This window comes from Neopsephotus bourkii, unplaced genomic scaffold (genome assembly GCF_033783945.1).
Source record: "Neopsephotus bourkii isolate Nb327-2 ecotype Australia unplaced genomic scaffold, CSIRO-AGI_Nbou_v1 NB_1853, whole genome shotgun sequence".
NCBI classification, from domain to species: domain Eukaryota; kingdom Metazoa; phylum Chordata; class Aves; order Psittaciformes; family Psittacidae; genus Neopsephotus; species Neopsephotus bourkii.
In genome coordinates this window covers 46,097-59,312 of record NW_026902326.1, presented here as the reverse complement: position 1 = coordinate 59,312, position 13,216 = coordinate 46,097, and the positions used below count along the sequence as shown (strand labels likewise).

The following is a 13,216-nucleotide window of genomic DNA, read 5'->3' as shown; positions in this document are numbered from 1 at the left end:
TTTATTTCAAGACATAGGAGCAGTATCACAAAGCTGTCTTTAACTTGCACAGTTTTCAGCATGAGGAGGGAAGGAGGTGGTGTTTAAGCTCCATATTCACAGAATTTGAGGCAATAGTAGAAAACCATGTAAAGGTCTGAGCACAGGCTGTGGCTTGTTTCATTTAGTTGACCAAATTCAATGTTTTTAACCTGTACTTAATCCTCCAGTGAAGTCAATTGTGTCAAATGCAAAAAAAATACATAATGTTGATAAAAACTCCATTTTAAAAAGGGTAGCATAAACCCAACTATATTTGTATTGTTATCCTTAGTGAAATGCAAGTTTGCATTCTACAGAATGTGCAAATAATTATAAATGCTTTTTACGCATAGTCTCTAAAAAAAAAAAAGTCAGTGGAATACTTTCCAAGTACAATGAGAAATCCAATTGAATATAACCAACCAGATGTTTATTTAACACTTTCCAAGACATCTATCTTAACCTTAGATGGTCAGGACATTGAAAGACACGTGCATTAATGCCAAATACACTGACAAAAAGGTATCTTAGCCAAGAATATCTGAACACTGCACTTCCCATTAGAAAGAGCTGTACTAATCATATTCTGTTACTTCAGTAAAACAAGGTATCCTGTCAGTAAACACACCCTCAGCAGGCTGCCAGCCTCATTTCTCCAGCTTTATCCCCCCTTTCATAAATGATGCCAATTCTTTCCTTTGATAAACTCCTAGATTCTGAAATATAAGGCATCTATTTTTGGATTGGCTGCTGAGAACTGGATGAAAGGAAATTCTCATAATAACAATGATTGCAGCTGCACACGGCAAGAAGCACAGAAAGGGAAAGTCAGCGTGGAACCTTCTTCAGCTACCTCAGTATGTAATGTTATGTATTACATCATACAATCTGACAGACGCCTGCAGAATCAACTCTGCACATCATTCCCCTACAGCTCCTTGCACTCAGCTTTCAAGAATCAGCTAATTAATGTCACATAATGAACGTGTGAACAGGCATTGTATATGAGTCCACCTCCCTGCAGCAATGAAAAATATACTGTACACTGCTCTCCCTTTCAAAGCTTCATTGCAGTGAAGCAACACAGTTTTGAACAAACAGCTCTAAACAGAACATGGACATGAGAAGAACATGTTGCTCTTCTGAGTAGGCTTGATAATGGATTGAATTGCACAACATTTAGTATTAATGACAAGGACAGCAGTTCTCCTGTCTCCCCCAACAACTGTATGACAGAACTTTCCCTTTCCAGTCTTTAAGTGTTCTGCTTCTATGAACCTCAACACTTTTCCACATGGCAGGCATACAAATGACTAGCTTGTGGATATTCTTTGAAACTGCAGGAAACAAAAAATCCAGTGACACTGATGAGTTCTGATCAGGCACTTTGTTTCTTAGAACAAGTTAATTGCATTTTTATTAAATTCAAGGCTTTTAAAAGCATTGCATTTAAAAGCTCTGAAAACTTGGGAAGTTTTTTAAAAAGTATACCCATTATAAGCATACTGAAAGAACAGAATGTCTGTCAATTTAAATATTTACTAATGTGATAATTCATGCTCTGACAGCTGATCGAACAAGATGTCCCTTTTAGGAGAAAAGAATTATGTCTGACAACAGCATTTGCCTGTACTAGAAGAACAACTAACCACTAGCAAATGGACACTTGTGCTAATTGTTGTGTTGACTAAGAGAGTCATGTTAGTACAGGCTTCACAAAACATTTGTCCAATTTAAACTGAAAATCTAGAATATAGCAGAGAATAATGTTACTGGCATTTCAAACATATACATACTATGAGCAAATACTCACAAAACGTGCTTTTACTCTCTTAGGGAGCTCTTCATCTAGTGTATAGATCTCCTCTCTCTTCATTACTATTTGAGAGCCATCTTCAAATTCAACCTAATTGGAAAAATGTGTATTTGAATATAAAATCATAATTTAACTCTTGCAAGAAGTTTCTGGGAATGTCTCCAGACAAAAATATATGTGCAAATACAAAAGATTTATATTTTGCTATCTATTTCAGGAAGCTGAAGTTAAAACATAAAAAAAGTTATTTCTTAGGAAATACAACACATGCATAAGTTGAAACTGGTTTCTAAACAGAGACTTCAAAATCATCACTGACACACAACGAAGTAAAATTTACTACATTAGGAATGCTGAGCAGTAACAATACAGACACCATTTTGTGGGAATGACATATTGAAATGTCTTCATGTCATTTTTACTCACCTCTAATTTTTTTTTTACTTGCTTCTAACAAATAAATAATTAATTTTAACATTCTGTGATTCAAGGTTGAGGAAGACCGTATCACGAGAAATAAAGTATGAGTGACACTAAGGAAATACCAGTTAACAGAATTCTATTGAATCTGATGGAATTTCTTTAAAATGCTCTGTTCAGAAGATGAAAAGCTTTATCACACTTAGGTTTAGATTTAATCCAATATGAACCCTGTTAGCAGAAAATGAGAAAGGAAATGTAACTAGGTGTGGAGAATGTTAAAATGCTAGGGTTTTGAAGCATTTAAACCTTTTCAGTTGCTGCTGTTTCTTTTTTAATATTTCATCTAACAATTGTGAATTTCAGCTATTATCTATGACTGCCGTTTTAGTTCCCACAGAAAATGTACTTAAGTATAAAGTTCAGTATAAAACTAAAAGAAGTCCCATTCCAAATCTCAGGTGACTTAATGAAAACACATGAATGACAACAGACTTGGGGGGGGAAGAATAAGCCCAAATTCAAACATAGGAAAATATCAACTTATCGGAAGAATTATTATAGATAAAACAGAAAAAAAAAATGTATTTGAACTTGTAAATGCACTGGGTTTTGAAGGTTCAAATTAAAACTTTGCCACAACTGAGTATGTCACATTAATTGTTAACAGATGAAAAATCTGAGGTAGTATATTTATTCTCAAAAGCCAGGGTATAGATCTATGAATTATTAACTTCTTTAAAAGCAATTTTTTAACAGCAATTAATAGAAGCACAAATCTGGAATGCCTTTCAAATCCACAGAACACAGATGGATAACAAAGTCACAAAAGTCATACTTGCTGGTTTTTGCTCCTCTTACTAACTCCATAAGCCTAGTCTGTTAGCACTATGCTAGAGGAATTTAAAGGTCAATTTGGCTTAAGCTTGTTTAATAAAATTATGACAATTTAGGTATTTCTCACCAGGCATACAGGAGCAGTCTTTCTGCTATTCCCCTGCCTTACTGTACAATACATTTGGTAATATGTTTTTTGCATGTTACAGTTGGTAAAAATGGTTTTTGTATCACTGGTGAAAGAACCAGGCAGGAAATGAACTCTGCCAGCTCCATGTGATCAGAAAATCACCTCCTGAATGGGCAATATTTTTATTTTCAGTGTGCAGCAGGAGTAACTGCTTCATACCACAGAATCAGGTATACTTGCATTGTGAAATATATTGAATACTTACAATGAAGAGTAACCAGAAGTTCTTCAGCTATAATTCAGCATACCACACTGGAAATTAATTGCCTACCATTAAGAGCTCCTCTAAGACTTCAAATAGTATCATGATTCATGCAAAATATAAACCTACCACCTCTAATAGTTCCAATTTAATTCAGACTCCAGATACTATATTTCAAATCATCAATTTTTACCCTGCAAGTTATTTTATTTGGACTTCTGCTGCTGCACCTTGTTTGTGTAGTATGTTATCTCCATGAGATTTTCTCAGGACATCATAAATTAAAAGGTCAGCTGACATTAGTAAGCAGTTAATAAAGGGAATGGGTTATTCAAGAATCTCAAATGAAACTCAAAAAGTTATAGTGAATGTCAACATAAAAAAAAAACAATAAAAATCAAACACAGATCACATTAACAATCTGACTTAAACATATGCTTCATTTGGTAGGTATAACACTGCTTAGGGATTGTATAGGATCCTGGGTGGTAAAATTGTGGTGCATTGTGTCATAGCTCCTGCATGCACTAGTACAGTTGCAGTCAATACAAATGTCTCGTGAATATGAGGAAAATTCACAGATTCATCCAAGTAAAAAAGATTTGCCTTATTAGATCATAATACTCATTTCAGACAGTCCTTTTCAGTCTCTCCTTTTGTTGTGCCATCTAAAAGATCACACAAAAGGCTTCATAAGAGAATCTCAAAGGTGAAACAGAGATCTCACAGGGCAGAAGAATTGAGTATATGTACGCACAAATACTGGGACCTTTCAGATTTGCTGTGTAGGAAGACTGGAGGAAGAACTAGCAATGTGTGCTGAAGTTCCTCCTTCATAATTGAAAAATCATGGCAGTCAGGTGAAGTTCCCGATGACTGGAAAAAGGGAAAATGGATGACCCAGGGAATTACAGATGAGTTAGTCTCACCTCTGTGCCTGGCAAAATCTTGGAGCAGATTCTCCTGGAAGGCATGCTAAGGCACATGAAAAACAACAAGGTGCTTGGTGACAGCCAGCATGGCTTCATTAAGAAGAAAACCTGCCTGACCAATTTGGTGGCCTTTTATGATGGGGCTACAGAACTGATGGACAGCAGTAGAGCAGTTGATGTCATCTACCTGGATTTGTGTAAAGCTTTCGACACTGTCCCACACGACATCCTTGTCTCTAAATTGGAGAGACATCAATTTGATAGGTGGACCACTCATGGATAAAGAACTGGCTAGATGGCAGCACACGAAAAGTTGTGGTCAATGCCTCAATGTCCAGCTGGAGACCAGCAATGAGTGGTGCCCCTCAAGGATCGGTGTTGGGGCCGGTCTTGTTCAACATCTTTGTCACTGACATAGACAGTGGGATTGAGTTGCACCCTCAGCAAGTTTGCCAATGACACCAAGCTGTGCGGTTCGGTTGATACGCTGGAGGGAAGGAATGCCATCCAGAGGGTCCTTGACACGCTTGTGAGGTGGCCTGATGCCAACCTCATGAAGTTTAACCATGCCAAGTGCAAGGTTGGAGCAATCCCAGGCACAGCTACAGGTTGGGCAGAGAAGAGATTCAGAGCAGCCCTGGGGAGAAGGACTTGGGGGTGTTGGTCGATGAGAAAATGAACATGAGCCAGCTTCAGTGTGCGCTTGCAGCCCAGAAAGCCAACCGTATCCTTGGCTGCATCAAAAGGAGCGTGACCAGCAGATCGAAGGAGGTGATCCTGCCCCTCTTCTGCTCTCGTGAGACCTCACTTGGAGTATTGTGTGCAGTTCTGGTGTCCTCAACATAAAAAGGATGTGGAACTGTTGGAACAAGTCCAGAGGAGGGCCACGAGGATGATCAGGGGACTGGAGCACCTCCTGTATGAAGATCGGATGTGAAAGTTGGGGCTGTTCAGCCTGGAGAGGAGAAGGCTCATAGCAGCCTTCCAGTATCTGAAGGGGGATACGAGGATGCTAGGACTGTACTGACAGGACAAGGGGTAATGGGTTAAAACTTAAACAGGGAAAGGTTAGATATAAGGAAGAAGTTCTTTGCTGTTAGAGTGGTGAGGCACTGGAATGAGTTGCCCAGAGAAGTTGCGAATGTTCCATCCCTGGCAGTGTTCAAGGCCAGGTTGGACAGAGCCTTGGGTGACATAATTTAGTGGGAGATGTCCCTGCCCATGGCAGGAGGGGTTGGAACTTGATGATCTTAAGGTCCTTTCCAACCCTAACTATTCTATGATCCTATGATTCTAAGTTAGCCTTATGCCCTCCATGTCACAGACTTTCTGTAACCTGTGGCCATGTTATGGCACCCTTCCTCCCATCCTAGAGATCGAAATAATTATTTGTCTCCAAAATCCTACCTAGTCTATCTGGACCCCCTTTAATCTTTAACCTGTGCTATTTCCCCTGTGATAGGGTTTGTTACAAGGCTTTTTACAGTAATCTCCCATGACTGTTATGCTGACGAACTCCAAACTTTACTGAACCTCTGCATGCTTATCCATTTTCCTTCAACTAACCTGGTTTCATTATGTTGTCCAAGAGGTCTAAAATAGGACAAAGCTTGTTTCAACTATGTCAGATTCCTTCAAATAAGAAAGATGACAACATTCCTCTAATCTACCTCATAGTATTCCTCAGGAGACCAGCTGTTCAGAAGATTAAATGATTTGAAGATTAATGTTACTATAGAATGCTACTATAGAACAATAATATTTTTATTTTATAAAGAATTTTTCACCTTCACAATGTAATACAGCTGCTAAATATAAGAGAAGAGGTAAGATTTAGAGACTAGCTCAGGGGATCAGGCATTTGAGGATTTGAGCTCTATTGCAAGTCATTGGCAAAGTGAGAAGGTCAATGCAGCAAGTCATTTAGCTTCCCTGTGCTTTAATCTGTCTACAGATATAATAGTAAATTTGCTATTTTTGTAGAGTAATGTGAGGCCCTTAGATGAAAAGAGTTACATAAATGAAAATGATAATATATATAAATGAAATGTACCTAGATTCTCATTCTTTCAGAAATGCCATTATTATTCTGATTGTTTTATTGCAGTTTCTAGCATTCACTTGGGTACTCAAAGATGCTGACTGATTTTTCTCAAAGGCAAGCACATAAAAAAAAGTAATTATTGTGTCTTTGAAATCAGAAGTCAGCTTTTTAGCCTTGCTCTCAACACTCAGCTCCCTTTTGCCTTTGCTAGGGACAAAAAGCCCCTTACATTCTCTGTTAATTAATTCAAAAGTGCCTCAGACAAATGAAAAGTGAGGCTACTTATGCACCTGTTTTTACTATCCTCCTTCCCATCCTTTTAGCAAATGCTTAAGGTTCATTTTAGTCACTCACCAATACTTAATTTTATATCATTTATTATATAATTACCTGACATCAAATAGAAGCAAATAACCTAGAGACCATAACAAACATTATTTTTTAATCTTAATATTCATCCTGTTTACCTGAGTTCATATTAAATAAGCCTTTTTCTTAATTTTATAAGGACAGGTAAAACCTCAACTTCTAAAGAGCAGCACTTGTTAATGGTTTAGGTAGCTTTATTTATTAGTTTAAATGCATTAGCAGTTACAATAAGAGGTCACACTCCAGCTTTTTGCAGCTTTGAAGATGTGGTTGGTCACTCTAATGATAGACCCGAGTGAGCAATTTGCAATAAAGACATCTGAAAAAGAAGTACATGATAATAAATATAGACACTCACCTGATACATGTAAGTTGTGTTTGTTCCCACATACTTCGCACCATAGAGTTTTCCATCAGGCCATTTCACTTGGACAACTTCTCCCTCTGCAGGTGGGCCCAGCCTTAGGCAATCTCTGCTCTATTTACAAAGAAGGATAGATTCTCAAATCAGTGAGTGAGCCATCACACTAAAATTACCAGTAAGATGCTTTTTACAACTCCGTAATTGGAGGAGATTCATTACCATGTGTGTTTCAAGTTTTATACTCCTGCTAATGGGCTAACAGAAGAGACTGTTAGCCTTTATGAAAATGAAACATGGACCAAAGAAACATTTCTCTTTACAGCTTGATGCTGCATTGGTAAGGCAACATATGCATAAATCAGATAGTTATCAGCAACTGTGATAGATTTCTCTCAAAATTAATTTTCATCACAAACTGAAAATAAAGATCACTAAATTGCAATTGCATATGTGCAACATTTTCTCTTTTACATATTCAAGTAACTCATGTTTTGTTAATCACAGCACTTTTTTTTTTGCTAGATGTTAACTGCTGACTGAAACATAACCTGATGGATCAAACTATAAATGGTGAGAATACCAATGGATTATTTGTTTAGCTGATGGAGAAACACTGAAAGAATCCAAATGCTTACAAAAAAGGTTTAGGCAGGATTTTTTTTTTTTTCCAGAAGATAAAAGCATTTTTTTTCTTGTACTTTGGCCAAATTCTGTGCCTGACTTGCTAAGCATGTCAGAGCAGCAGAGTTTATACTAGTTGCAATATATCCTTGCTACAGTTTCCTTTGCCCTATATGGCTTAGTATGACATAATTACTCATTTACAAAGCACACTGACCATAGAACCGTAACAACAGCTGTCTATATGAGCAGATACATGAAGGACCAGAAAAAGATCACTCCAGGTCTGCACTCACCAATTCTTTGGAAGCTCTCTGCCAAATAATCATTCCCGCAAAGGCATCTATATTTCAGACAGACTACATCACAAGACTGTCATGTAAATTAGCAATAATATAGTAGTATTCTCCTAGGTGTGAGAGAACTTACTGGTGACCATATCACCTGAGGTCACTGCTAAGAGGTGTAGACGTGGAAGAGAACAGATAAAGCCAAGCACTCAGGTAAAAGTACTCAGTGACAATCATAGAATCATAGAACCATAGAATACTTAGGGCTGGAAAGGACCTTAAGATTATCAAGTTCTGACCTCCCTGCCATGGGCAGGGACACCTTGCTCTAAAGCATATCACCCAAGGCCTCGTCCAACCTGGCCTTGAACACTGCCAGGGATGGAGCATTCACAAGCTCCCTGGACAACCTATTCCAGTGCCTCACCACCCTAACAGGAAAGAATTTCCCCCTTATATCCAATCTAAACTTCCCCTGTTTAAGTTTTAACCCATTACCCCTTGTCCTATCACTACAGTCCCTAATGAAGAGTCCATCCCCAGCATCCCTATATGCCCCCTTCAGATACTCGAAGGCTGCTATGAGGTCTCCACACAGCCTTCTCTTCTCCAGGCTGAACAGCCCCAACTTTCTCAGCCTATCTTCATATTGGAGGTGCTCCAGTCCCCTGATCATCCTCGAGACCCTCCTTTGGATTTGTTCCAACAGTTCCATGTCCTTTGTAGGCTGAGGACACCAGAACTGCACACAATACTGCAAGGGAGGTCTCACGAGAGCAGAGTAGAGGGGCAGGATCACCTCCTTCGATCACGCTCCTTTTGATGCAGCCCAGGATACAGTTGGCTTTCTGGGCTGCAAGCGCACACTGAAGGTGGCTCATGTTCATTTTCTCATCGACCAGCACCCCCAAGTCCTTCTCCACAGGGCTGCTCTGAATCTCTTCTCTGCCCAGACTGTAGCTGTGCCTGGGACTGCTCCGACCCAGGTGTAGGACCTTGCACTTGGCATGGTTAAACTTCATGAGGTTGGCATCAGGCCACCTCACAAGCATGTCAAGAACCCTCTGGATGGCATTCCTTCCCTCCAGCGTATCAACCAAACCACACAGCTTGGTGTCATTGGCAAACTTGCTGAGGGTGCAACTCAATCCCACTGTCTATGTCAGTGACAAAGATGTTGAACAAGACCGGCCCCAACACCGATCCTTGAGCGGCACCACTCATTGCTGGTCTCCAGCTGGACATTGAGGCATTGACCACAACTTTTCGCGTGCTGCCATCTAGCCAGTTCTTTATCCATGAGTGGTCCACCTATCAAATTGATGTCTCTCCAATTTAGAGACAAGGATGTCGTGTGGGACAGTGTCGAAAGCTTTACACAAGTCCAGGTAGATGACATCAACTGCTCTACTGCTGTCCATCAGTTCTGTAGCCCCATCATAAAAGGCCACCAAATTGGTCAGGCAGGTTTTCTTCTTAATGAAGCCATGCTGGCTGTCACCAAGCACCTTGTTGTTTTTCATGTGCCTTAGCATGCCTTCCAGGAGAATCTGCTCCAAGATTTTGCCAGGCACAGGGGTGACACGGACTGGTCTGTAATTCCCCGGGTCATCCATTTTCCCCTTCTTGAAAATGGGGGTTATATTTCCCTTTTTCCAGTCATCGGGAACTTCATCTGACTGCCATGATTTTTCAAATATTATGGCCAGGGGCTTAGCAACTTCATTTGCCTGCTCCTTCAGCACCTGCGGATGGATTTCATCAGGACCCATGGACTTGTGCACGTTCAGATTTTTAAGATGGTCTCGAACCAATTCCTCTCCTACAGTGGGCCCAAGGTCTTCATTCTCACAGTCCCTCCATCTGTCTTCCAAGACTTGGGTGGTGAGGTCAGAGCCTTTGCTAGAGAAGACTGAGGCAAAGAAGTCATTCAGAACCTCAGCCTTCTCCAAATCCTGTGTAGATAGTTCACCTGAGAGCTTCCTGAGGGGGCCTACGTTCTCCCAAATCTGTTTTTTATTTGCTATGTACCTGTAGAGTCCCTTACTGTTATCCCTAATATCCCTAGCCAAATTTAATTCTAACTGGGCCTTAGCTTTCCTAACCTGGTCCCTAGCTTCCCGGACAACATCCCTGTACTCTTCCCAGGCTGCCTGTCCTTGCTTCCACTTTCTATAAAACTGTTTTTTCATTTGAATTTTCCTCAGCAGCTCCTTATCCATCCAAGGAGGTCTCCTGGGCCTCCTCCTGCACTTTCTTCTAGCTGGGATGCAACACTCCTGAGCTTGTAACAGGTGATCCTTGAAGACCAACCAAGAGTCTTGAGCCCCCCTGCCCTCTATGGCTATATCCCATGGAACCTTACTAAGCAGGTTCCTGAAGAGGCCAAAGTCTGCTCTTTTGAAGTCTAGGGCAGTGAGCTTGCTGCACGCTCTTCTCACTGTCCTAAGGATCTCAAATTCAACCATCTCATGGTCGCTGCATCCAAGGCTGCCCTGGAGTGCCACATTTCCAACGAGCCCTTCCCTGTTGGTGAGCACAAGGTCAAGCATGGCACCTCTCCTTGTCGGCTCCTCTATTACTTGCAGAAGGAAGTTTTCTTCCACACAATCGAGGAACCTCCTGGATTGCCTGTGCTGGGCTGTACCGTCATTCCAACAATGCCCTGCAGGACCTGGTATTACCTCATGTTAATGCAATACTCTAACCATTTTCAAAGTCTCATAGAGCAATTTATAAAAATATTGTATTTTTGAGTTCAATAGTCCACTTCTAACAGAGGTCAACAACCATCATGAGAAAGAACTTAAAATGTGGGAGCAAAAATGCACCACAAAGATCCTTACTGGGGCATTATCTTGTTAGAATATCATGCTACCCAAATCCTGGCTTCATAAACTATTTTAATCACATGTATCTTAACCCATGAAATTTGATTCAACACATGAAAGAAGTGAAAAGATGGAGTTTCACAGAAAAACACTTTCCTGCATGACAACACTGTTTCTGTCAACCTTCAGCTGCTCGTGTTAAGAGGACAGCTCTAACATACATCCTGCATATTTGCCTGGCAAAGGTTGCTGTGACAGACACAGAAAGATACATCCTTTCAACTTCACCATGTATTTGGGGTAGTAGGTGCCATTACTGTAGGACCCTTCATGGTATTTCCAAGAGAGGCAGGGGGGTAGGGGAAAAGAACGGCTGCTGCCTATTTTCCAACAGTGGAATAATTATGACTTCTCGGGGAACAGGGATTGCTAAATATTTTCAATGCTCCCTCTCCTAAGTTATGACTGTCAGGACGATTATTTTCATTTTGGTATTTCTTTCTCTATTTCTTGCTAAACTGAAAAAAGGAGTCTTGGCTTAGTATCTTGAACCAAACTTTGAAAAAGCATCATGGAAGATAGGAAATTTCCTATTACCAATGTCAAACCAAACATTAATTTTCCAAGAACAAAAGCCCAGCATGAATTACTCCCTTTGCACCTTGCACCAAAAAAAAAAAAAAAAAAATAATCTCATAGCTTCTCTAGGATAGCTAATGGAATTGCTCATATGGAAAATTAGAGTTCTCATGCAAATAACTAGACAAATAACAATCCCATTCTTCATGTATCATCCTAATGCCTCAGTCTATGGAACAATGTTTTGGAAACCTGTAATAAATAGTTTTTGCTGTTGCTACCAGAGCTCCTTTCTACCTTTTATTTTCACATTGCATAACCATTTCAGAGAGTCTCTTTTTACTGAAAAAATAATTCCCTCCATTATCTTCTGGGGAATGATCAGACTCGTTTCATAGACTGACAAAACTGCAAAACTGCAACCTCACTTTTCTCAGTCATATACTGAAAAGTCAGACATCAAGATATGGTAATCCTTCAACGTTTCTGTACACCACTTGAAAATCTACATCGAGTTTGTAAAACATAAATTTCCCATACGATTAACTTCATATATATTCTTCTTTACACAAATGGAAAAAACTGTGCTTATCTCTACTGAAAATCCAATTCACTTGTCTATTGTCAAATTCCAGATGTTGCACAGCTCAGAACCCCATGTCTGAGCATGGTGAGCTACCGAATATTGCTTAGGGACATGACCAGTTGTACTTGAGTATCTCCAAGAATGAGCACTTTACTGCCTCCCTGGGAAACCAGTCCAACATTTGACAATTCACATAGTGAAAAAGCCTCATATGAAGAAAAATTCCATGTGAAGATATTTCCTGTATGTCAGTTACTATCTAGTGTCTTTCATACATGTCACTCTGCACGTATTTGCTACTGTATTACCAGGTCCTTCTTGTAAAAGTGAGCCATAATCGGACAAAGGACTCCAGATATGGTCTCACCAGTGCTAGGTTTACAGCCATGCAAAAAGTTTCTTTAAGAACAAAAAACTGCAAATAAGAGTAATCCTAAAACTCTTCTTGGTTATTATTACAGGTTTTAGAAACATTAATTCTGGGGTTCGTTATATGCATTGAACTAAAATAGTTACCAATCCATTCACAACAGATTTGAAAAATACTCTAAATACTGGGTTTTGCTTATTTTCCATCACTTAGGAATTCTTGTGTACAGCACTACAGATAATGTAGATGGTTTTGATTGTTTTCTGTTCTGATATTCCTTTGTTTTTACCACAAAACAAATTATATTCCTAAGAGGCTTAGAAATACTTTGGTTCTTTAAGGCTGGACAGAGCATTTGAAAGTAACAAATCCAGTTGCATGGCAGAGTGGTGATGGCTGACACAGACTAGAAACAAATGTGGAGCCATGCTAAGAAAAAAAAAAGGAAGTCTGCACCTGAGGCTTGCACTTTAATCTAGGAACCGTGAAATGTTGCAAAATTCATATAACGTGATTACAGCCACTAACAGCTGAAGAACATACCTTAGTTTTTTAAAACTTTTCTGTAAAATATGTTCAAATGCTTTCCTAAATTAAGGCTAGAAATTACAGGTATTCTGGTCTAGGATGAATTTATGAACCATTGAGACTATTCTCCAAAACTGTCAGAAACAGATGCTCCTTTTTGACAGTGTTTTGCCTGGCAATTATGTTATTAATTCAGCTATTTCAAATTCAACAGTT

General features: G+C 39.5%; 1 protein-coding gene across 1 annotated transcript in view; it reads right to left on the bottom strand.

Moving 5' to 3' along the window:
* LOC133207280 (lysine-specific demethylase 4C-like) overlaps positions 1-13,216 on the bottom strand; it is a 36,758-nt gene that overhangs the window by 1,498 nt on the left and 22,044 nt on the right. Inside the window, exons 3-4 of the mRNA XM_061344043.1 lie at positions 7,190-7,309; positions 1,835-1,927 (exon numbers count right to left, since the gene is read on the bottom strand). Coding sequence (XP_061200027.1) covers positions 1,835-1,927; positions 7,190-7,309 — 213 coding nt within the window. The remainder of the gene's footprint in view (positions 1-1,834; positions 1,928-7,189; positions 7,310-13,216) is intronic.